At 37.0% G+C, this 9929-nt stretch overlaps 1 protein-coding gene and 1 pseudogene across 1 annotated transcript in view; both read left to right on the top strand.

The window, feature by feature from the left end:
• LOC107731024 (adenylate kinase isoenzyme 5-like) overlaps nucleotides 1-5779 on the top strand; it is a 10332-nt gene extending 4553 nt beyond the window's left edge. The window contains exons 2-8 of the mRNA XM_016541993.1: nucleotides 556-742; nucleotides 1182-1355; nucleotides 1560-1732; nucleotides 4384-4497; nucleotides 4614-4805; nucleotides 4963-5049; nucleotides 5167-5779. Coding sequence (XP_016397479.1) covers nucleotides 556-742; nucleotides 1182-1355; nucleotides 1560-1732; nucleotides 4384-4497; nucleotides 4614-4805; nucleotides 4963-5049; nucleotides 5167-5187 — 948 coding nt within the window. The 3' untranslated portion in view covers nucleotides 5188-5779. The remainder of the gene's footprint in view (nucleotides 1-555; nucleotides 743-1181; nucleotides 1356-1559; nucleotides 1733-4383; nucleotides 4498-4613; nucleotides 4806-4962; nucleotides 5050-5166) is intronic.
• A 1872-nt stretch (nucleotides 5780-7651) lies between these two features.
• On the top strand, nucleotides 7652-8432 carry LOC107731019 (myosin light chain 4 pseudogene; annotated as a pseudogene).
• Nucleotides 8433-9929: the final 1497 nt, after the last annotated feature.

Genomic DNA, 9929 nt, shown 5'->3' with positions numbered 1-9929 from the left:
GTCCTGTGTTACCTGTGTTAGGCTAACTGAGACTTGTCACAGCACTTACATATTATTGCCCCTTTGTTGGTTTCTATTGTCCCACAGGCCCGAGGACCCTTTGACATTCTTGGAGAGTTGCCTGCAGAAAACACGAGACCTCGGGGGTCCTGAATGTGTGGCCTGGGACACTTTCATTACACCTGATCGAAAACCTCTACCACCAATCACCCCGGCACAGGGAAAGAAAGCCCCCTGCAAACTCGGTAATTTGAAGGCACATTATCTTAGCAAGCAATAAAATGTCTGGAAAAAACATAGCTAGTTGGACATGATGGATGTACATTAAAAAGACACTTTGCATTTTAGTTGCATTGGCTTTTTATTTAATTTTAATTTTATTTATCATTTTAATGACGTAATGTCAAACAGCACAGAAAACATTTTAAAAAAAACAATATACACAATTCACATGACAAAGGGAAAAAAGGACAGTTTGAGTGAAAAAATAAAGAAACATTTAACAACAAGAAAAACAAGAAAAACTCAACAAGTGAGAGTGTGTGTACCTCACAGAGCATGTTAACAGGGCTGATGTACCACAGGCCCGAGGACCCTTTGACATTCTTGGAGAGTTGCCTGCAGAAAACACGAGACCTCGGGGGTCCTGAATGTGTGGCCTGGGACACTTTCATTACACCTGATCGAAAACCTCTACCACCAATCACCCCGGCACAGGGAAAGAAAGCCCCCTGCAAACTCGGTAATATTCAATATTCCGTTTCAGCTGGAAATACGTCACTACACTGAAATAATACTTTAAACAATATTTTTTGTGATACTTTTAATTGTTATGCTTAATGAAAGCATTAAAACTCAAAATGAATTATATTCGAGTGTTTTTATATTGGACTCTCTCTTTAAATCACTAAAACGTCATTTTCTAGATAAAAAGCCAGCAGCTAAGGAACCAAATATGAATCTGAAGGGCAGCTGTGAAAATGAAAACTAAATAATTGAAAATAAACATTGAAAATAAACTTAGGAAGGTTAAACATGGTTCAAGTGTTGAAAATGATCCGAATATCTCAATAATGAACATCTAACCACATAGATTTGTGTGGGTTTCCATCAAATGCGTGAATTAAGAGTGCGTCTGAGGTCATATAGAAGCAATGAATGTAATCTGTTTCCTTCCACAGACAGTGGTCCTGGTCCAGGCCCCGGACCTTACCGTCGATATGACAGGTTGCCACCAATCCAGGCCCAGTTCTCTATAGAAAGTGACTCAGACATGACGGAGTCCTCGGGGCTCATACAGGAATATGATGTTTTTGACCCATCAAAACCACGACCACACATCATATTCATTATAGGTGAGTGGTCATCACTGTCAGCTGGTCATTTTCAGTCTGATTCAATCATTTGATCTTTTTTTGAATTCATCTTGTTCTAAATTCCAACTCTTTGAGCTGGATGAAATGAAATTCAGTAGACCTTGACCTTAATTAATTTGAAATTAGCATTTCCATTGTGCTGTTTCTGTGATGTAAAATGGCATTTGCTATAATATTTTCCAGGTGGACCGGGCAGTGGGAAGGGCACTCAGACAGCTAAACTTGCACATCACTATGATTACGAGCATGTGTCTGTGGGGGAAATTTTGAGGAACCAGTTGCTGCACCATGCCCCCAGTGACAGGAAATGGGAGCTGATTGCTCAGATCATTGCCAATGGAGAACTGGCACCTCAGGTTTGGCAATTTAACCATCAATTGTGTGAATTTCGCAGATGTGGTGTATTTACAGCTGCTCAATTACTAAACTAACAAACTACCATTCAAAAGTTAATTTTTTTTAAAGAAATAAAATATAAAAAAAATTATCATGGTTTCAAATACACACACACACACACACACACACACACACATATAAAAGGAGTAGTTCACCCAAAAATGTACTCACCCATAGGCCATCCAAGATGTAGATCGAGTTTGTTTCTTCATTGTAGCAGATTTTGAGAAATTTAGCATTACATCACTTTCTGACCAATGGATCCTCTGCAGTGAATATAGCAATATTATGGAATGAAGACTCGTATTTTAGCCGGAAGCAACGGTTTGAAGTTAAAGGGATAGTTCACCCATAATTTTTGGAATTATAAATAATGGAAAATTACCCCATGATTTACTCACCCTCAGACCATCCTAGGTGTATATGACTTTCTTCTTTCAGACGAATACAATCGGAGTTATCTTTAAAAGTGTCCTGGGTCTTCCAAGCTTTATAATGACAGTGAATGGGTGGTACTATTCAATAGTTCAATAGAAGTCCAATAAACTGCATCCATCCATCATAAAAATGGCCCACACGCACACAGCGAATCGAAGCATTTGTGTAAGAAAAATATCCATATTTAAACCTTTATAAACCGTAATCTCTAGCTTCCACTGTCGTACACGCATACATGAGAGAGTGCGTTCCAGTGCACTTCCAAGCTCTGGTGAGAAGTGCCGAACGCGGTAGCACAGTGGAGAGAGCAAAAAACACCAGTCACGAATTAGAAGTAAAAAACGAGGATTTGTAAAGAAAAATGTTGGAGGATTTTGATACAAGCCAAGAGGAGACTGGTTTTCCTTTGCTAAACAAAGGAAATTTTGCTTCCTTTGCTCCTGTAAACAAACCTTGGTTCTCGCGAGACTAGCATATTCTCACTGGAGCTTACACTACACCTACGTCCAACATCATCCGCTGGAACGCCACTCTCTCGTGTACACGTGTACCAGTTAACGGAAACTAGAGATTATGGTTTATAAAGTTTTAAATATGTTTTTTTTTTCTTATAAAATCTCATTGATTCTCTCCGGGAGGCCTTTATTAACCCCCCGGACCCACGTGGGACACTTTTTTATGATGGCTGGACGCAGTTTACTGGACTTTTATTGGACTATTGAATATCACCCATTCCCTGTCATTATAATGCTTGGAAGAGTCAGGACATTTTTAAATATAACTCTTATTGGATTCGTCTGAAAGAAAAAAGTCATATAGGATGGCTTGAGGGGGGGTAAATCATGGGCAAATTTTCATTTTTGGGTGAACTATCCCATTAAAACATTTTATGATGAATTTGTTTATTACAAACATGCTGCTTTTCATTTCAAACGGCATTAATTGCTGAACTGGAGTTGTGTGGATTACTTGTGGATTATTGTGATGTTGGGCTCTCATTCTGATGGCACCCATTCACTGCAGAGGATCCTTTTATGAACAAGTAACATAATGCTAAATTTCTCCAAATCTGTTCTGATAAAGAAACAAACTCATCTATGTTATGGATGGCCTGAAGGCAAGTACATTTTCAGTAAATGTTCATTTCCTTGCGAACCATTTCTTTATGTAGCATAACTGTTTTCAACATTGATGATAATTAATGTTTCTAGAGCATGAAATCAGCATATTAGAAGGATTTCTGAAAGATCGCTGGAGACTGGAGTAATGGCTGCTGAAAATCCAGCTTTGCCATCACAGGAATACGTTACATTTTAAAATATAATAGAAAACAGTTATTTGAAATTGTAATAATATTTCACAATATTAATATATATATATATATATATATCAAATAAATGCTCCAAACATCTGAGTAGTGTACTGTATTCCTTAGTAACTTTAGTCACCCTAGTCTTGTTCTGACATGATATCCTTTAGGAGACGATTCGTCTGAAAGAAAAAAGTCATATAGGATGGCTTGAGGGGGGGTAAATCATGGGCAAATTTTCATTTTTGGGTGAACTATCCCATTAAAACATTTTATGATGAATTTGTTTATTACAAACATGCTGCTTTTCATTTCAAACGGCATTAATTGCTGAACTGGAGTTGTGTGGATTACTTGTGGATTATTGTGATGTTGGGCTCTCATTCTGATGGCACCCATTCACTGCAGAGGATCCTTTTATGAACAAGTAACATAATGCTAAATTTCTCCAAATCTGTTCTGATAAAGAAACAAACTCATCTATGTTATGGATGGCCTGAAGGCAAGTACATTTTCAGTAAATGTTCATTTCCTTGCGAACCATTTCTTTATGTAGCATAACTGTTTTCAACATTGATGATAATTAATGTTTCTAGAGCATGAAATCAGCATATTAGAAGGATTTCTGAAAGATCGCTGGAGACTGGAGTAATGGCTGCTGAAAATCCAGCTTTGCCATCACAGGAATACGTTACATTTTAAAATATAATAGAAAACAGTTATTTGAAATTGTAATAATATTTCACAATATTAATATATATATATATATATATATCAAATAAATGCTCCAAACATCTGAGTAGTGTACTGTATTCCTTAGTAACTTTAGTCACCCTAGTCTTGTTCTGACATGATATCCTTTAGGAGACGACTATTGAAGAGCTGAAACATCAGTTTATCAAAAAGCAGGATGCTAAAGGATTCATTGTGGATGGATTCCCCAGAGAGATCTCACAGGCTTTCACCTTTGAGGAGCAGGTCAGATATTCAGCATTCTGATGGTCTATACAGTACTGTATATAATCTACAGGAAAATATGTTTTTGTACATTATGGCAGCGTCTGTCAATGTGAATGACCCTCATATTCCTTCAGATTGGCTCCCCAGACTTGGTGATTTTGCTTGCCTGCTCCAATCAGCAACTCCGGCAGCGTCTAGAGAAAAGAGCGTCCCAGCAGGGCCGTCCTGATGACAACACTCACGCTATTGAGAAGAGACTAGATACTTTCAAACACAATATCACACTCATAGCCAAGTACTACCAGGAGAGAGGACTTATTGTAAGGGTAAGCTGTTCTTTGCTTATTTTTATCTTAATTGTTGAATTCAGCTGGTTTTAACAGAACGGTCTATTCTGTTGATGATTACAGACGCGGCCTTTGTTTAAAAAATTGTCTAGTTTTATGCTGTGAAACACAATTCTGTCTCACTGTGCTTGGTCAGGTCGATGCTGATCGAGAAGAAGACGACATTTTCACAGACATTTGTACCATTGTAAAGGAGAGATTGTTCCCTAGCGACACAAATGCAGTAGGTTTTGAATAAAAGTTACACTATAAGCCACAATTTCTTATTTCTTAATAAGAAAATTTCTTTAAAATCTGTTTTTTGCTGCATACGTCATAAACATTATTTTTCTCCCTGCAGAGCAGTACTGAAGATCTTTAGAGGGACGTCTAAACATCCAAACAGCTGCTGCCATTAAATCCAAAATGTCAAAAGCAGCCTGCCAAACATTTTATTTGACCATCATTTTTCATCAATAAACTTGGGGGTCAGAGTCGAGGATCAGGGAAAAGGGTCAAGGAAGTAATTTAATATACTGTATAATTTACACTTGTTGTTGCCTCTATTTGTACTTCACTGTGAATCTTCTCTATACAACTTTTGCAGTAATTTAATAAGAATTACTTTTTAGAGCAGAACCTTTTTTCCCAACATTTTCTGTTTTTGTTTCTGAATTTTAATGTTGTTTTGACTTGATATTATTAATGTATATTTGGAGCTCAAGCCAGAAATAATGGGAGTTGTTAAAAAAACGCACCAAATTATAATGCAATAACACAATAACAATATTAAATGTTTTCAAACAAATTGCCTCACCTATTCCTGCAAAAACATTAAAAGGATTAAATGATTACTGATAAATAACTCATTTACTTATGAACACGTTTCTGGTTTTATCTTACTCCACAATATGAGCACATTGGAGAGAGACAAAAAAATAAAAATAAATACAAAAAAGGGAGAGAGAGAGAGGTGCTACAAACGTGTCCTCGGGCTGTGTTCTCATTAATAGATGTTCATCCCAGCTGTGCCAATTTTTCACAGTGAGACATCAGTGAGCACAGACTCTCTCTGCCCTTGCTGACAGACCTTGACCGTTCACTCAAGTGCCAAAATGCTGCTACTTTAAATACTGAGGAGTACTGAAATGTAAACACACTTGTTGAAAGATGATACACAGAAATTAGTGGAAAAACAAGTAGTAAAAGTTTATTAAACATCAGTATCTATTTCATGTAATTTCTACTCACATTGCGTGTACATTTTCTGAACAAAAATTCACAATTGGGCCACTAGATGGCAGGCTTTTATTCCTTAAAAATAATTTGTTCAATTCCCTCACTGATTCGAAAGTTAACTCATAGACGTCCACAATTATACCCAGTTCTGCCTTTTTAATAAATTAATATTATGAATTCTTAACTTTTGAGTATGTAAACTGATTAATAAGGAAAAAAATCTTTTAAAAAATTGCTTGGAAAAACATGAGCTCCGAGTATGCTTTTAACTACACTGTAAAAAACTGTAAAATTACATTAAATGTAATTACATTTATTCACCGAATATAGTATGTAAATTACTGTTAACCAGTTAACAGGTTTTTACTGTAGCATTTTTACAGTCTTTTACTGTTAAAATCACAATCATTTTTTACAGTGTACACTAGATAACATTAACCCTAAAAAGACCGTGGTATCTTTGTTTTGTGCTAAGTGTGTTTAAATACTGTGTTATAAACAGCATCACTGTGACGGAGTGCTGGTATGTGCTGCCTCTCAGAATAGATCCACCCTTATCATCTGCCTGGCAAATTACTAGCAGCTCTTAGTGGCATGATAGGAGACTCCTCTATGCTTGCACAAAATACAGCTTCAGGTTTTTTAAAGTACAAATTGAATTACTGCATCTACATGTGACATAAATGCACTGTGATCTGTATGTTGTTCAGAAAATCTTCTCTTTCGTGTTCTGGACTAACATATTCAGTTTGCTTTTGGATGGTCATAGAGCACGAAAAGAATAATATCACCTTGGTGTGTTTTTTTACTCTTCTTAACTCTGATCTGCTGTACGTTCTTGAGCTTTTCCACTCTTAATTATTATTTTCTTTTTCACACTTTCTTTCTTCTGATGAACATAAAAGAAGATATTTTGAGAAATGTTTTTTGTCCGTACAATGGAAGTCAATTCTTCAAACATTCTTCAAAATATCTTCTTTTGTGTTCCATGGAATAAAGAATGTCATACAGGTTTTGGAACGACATGAGGGTGTGAAAATTATGACAATTTCAGTTTTGGATAAACTAGTCTGTATGTCTTAAAGGGATAGTTCAATGAAAATTGTGTTATCATTTACTCACTTTCATGTCATTCAAAAAAGGTTTGATAGCTTTTAAATTGGTATTCCCCCAAACTCTTTACATACTGTAGCTGACCTTGGCACGGTTATGAGACAACAAATCAACAAATCATTCTTTTTAGATCTTTTCGGTTGATCTAGTTAACAAAACTGAACAGAATGATTTGTTAATGAATCAAACTGATTCGGTTCTCAAGTTCAATTCACCCAAATCGATCAATCATCTGGAAATGAACATTATCAGTGAATAATGACTTACATCTTGGTCTGTTTCTCACATAAATATGTGATATGTGAATAAACAAATTTTCAATTTTAAGTGAACAATTACTCTAAGGTCTGTATGCTAACATAATTTTCCTTTTGATAAAAAGCCAAAGAATAACCTATTTTGTAACAGGGTTTCATTTAAAGCTGACTTATGGCTATTGAAGAACATTTATTGAATTTGTTCATTTCAACAAGGTAAAAGGGTTGTGGGTCTGGTTTTATCCACTGGACAGAAGCATTTCAACATGGTATGAGCAGCACTCAAGTCTGTTCCAGTTCATTTCCTTATATAGTCTGCCACTATTCCAGTTCTGATAAGGCTTATCACAGTTAATATAAAAGCCCAACAGGGGCTCTTACAACACATTTCCCAGCTTTTCCCATCTGCACTCTCAGCATCGGCATTATGGCACCGAAAAAAATTGAACCCAAGAAACCAGAGCCTAAAAAACCTGAGCCGAAGAAAGAAGAAGCCCCAGCTCCTGCCCCAGTTCCAGAGACCCCAAAAGAGCCCGAGCTGGACCTGAAAAGTATCCTACTGGAATTTACAGCTGACCAGATCGAAGAGTTCAAGGATGCCTTCACTCTCTTTGACGAGACACCAACGGGCGAGATGAAGATAAGGTACGCTCAGTGTGGAGACGTGTTGAGGGCCCTGGGTCACAACCCTACCAATGCTGATGTCCTGACTGTGCTGGGGAAGCCCAAAGCTGAAGATATGAACACCAAATACCTGGACTTTGAGACGTTCCTGCCCATGCTGCAGCATATCTCAAGAGCCAAGAACCAGGGGACATTTGAGGACTTTGTTGAGGGTCTGAGAGTCTTTGACAAGGAAGGAAATGGAACAGTGATGGGTGCTGAGCTCCGTCATGTCTTGGCAACACTTGGGGAGAAAATGACAGAAGATGAGGTGGACCGTCTGATGGCCGGACAAGAAGACGCCAACGGCTGCATTAACTACACGTCCTTCATCAAGCACATCCTCTCTGGGTGAGCCGGAGCTGCAAAGATTGCCGAATGAAATTGGAACTCTAAATGGCAACTGTCAAAACACTGGAAAGAAAATATGTCTTGTCTGTATGTCTTGGAAAGCATTAAATAAAAACTTCTGAATTTTTTGGCCCTGTTAATCTTGTTGTTGAGATGTCAAACTCAGATGTGTGTAAAAAAAGAAAGGTAAAATATGATCTACAGTATGTACTCTTATAAAGGTGCCAGCAAAGACAAAAAAAAAGGAGTTTTGGCAGTAATGTCCTTTAAGTATTTTTTTTTAGTGCCATAAACAACCTATCCAACAATTAGTTCCTGAAGTGTGCATTTCATGGAGATTTTGCTTATCCGCAATGCGTTTGTCAGATGTTAAATAGACTTTTAAACAAAGTATTTAGGATGTTAATGATTTATAATGTATGTAAACTTTAAAGACGTTAGGCCTATCAGATGTTTGTACACAGCATGCTTTCCAGACAAAGCACTCTTTAAAATATATACTGCTGATGTACCTGTGCTGTAACATTCATACTACACACATGCATACTATATAGAATGTACATTTCAGTACATTTAGTAGATATTAATTCAAAAGAAGTACCTCAGAGAGTATGCTATTTCGGATGCAGCCATCATGTCCAACAGCATACTTTTCACTCTTTGTATCACTGTGCTTGTCTGTTTTTGTGCACTAAGGAACCCCCCACATAACATGATATTATAGCCACGAATTAAGAATTTGTTCCCACGACTTTCTAATTTGTGGCCCACGATTAATTAATCCGAATTCCCCGATTCATAGTAACGATATCTTTTTTTATCCGCATGTCATGTGCAGGGCTCCATAGCGCATAAAAATAGAGAAGCGGAGTGATACAAACAGTGAACAGTCCCAGTGCTGTTACATAATTAAAACATTAAGTGGAGACATTTTTTTTTTATGAAAGAGGCCATTGAATTTCTTTAAAAAAACGTCGATTCATTCAACAAGGTACTGCTTTTATGAATGAATCATTGAATCATTCAACCGATTCGTTCGAAAACACTGATTCATTCAGTGAAGTTGATGCTGTTTGTTTCTCGGAGTTGCGCAACGGTTCAGCTGTGGGTTGTTTGGAATTGGAAATGTCTTCATTGGCGGAGCAAAAACAGACAAAGGTAATGTGTGTTCAAGTGAGGTAATATCATCTTTTTAAGTGTTGTTTAAAAACAAGATCACAGATCGCTTTAATTCTGTTGGTAAATATTATCCTCCTGGACCCAGGCATAGACTTTGGTCCTCTGAGGACATTATATTTTAGTGAATTTCTCTGTGTCCCTGCATGTCACATTTTTAAGTCTGGATGTCCTGTACAGAGCACATTCAGGGCTTTTTAGAGACATTTTTGATCATAAACACTCCCTCTCCTCTCCCTAGAAAAATGTTATGTCGGAATATGACTTTTTGTTACGAAATAGGGCATCATTTTTATACATGTAGAGGACACCAGGGGAAAAAAAC

Source organism: Sinocyclocheilus rhinocerous, unplaced genomic scaffold (genome assembly GCF_001515625.1).
Source record: "Sinocyclocheilus rhinocerous isolate Xijiao unplaced genomic scaffold, SAMN03320098_v1.1 scaffold157, whole genome shotgun sequence".
Lineage (NCBI taxonomy): Eukaryota > Metazoa > Chordata > Actinopteri > Cypriniformes > Cyprinidae > Sinocyclocheilus > Sinocyclocheilus rhinocerous.
The sequence above is the reverse complement of the archived record's forward strand: the minus strand, read 5'-3'. Positions and strand labels throughout refer to the sequence as shown.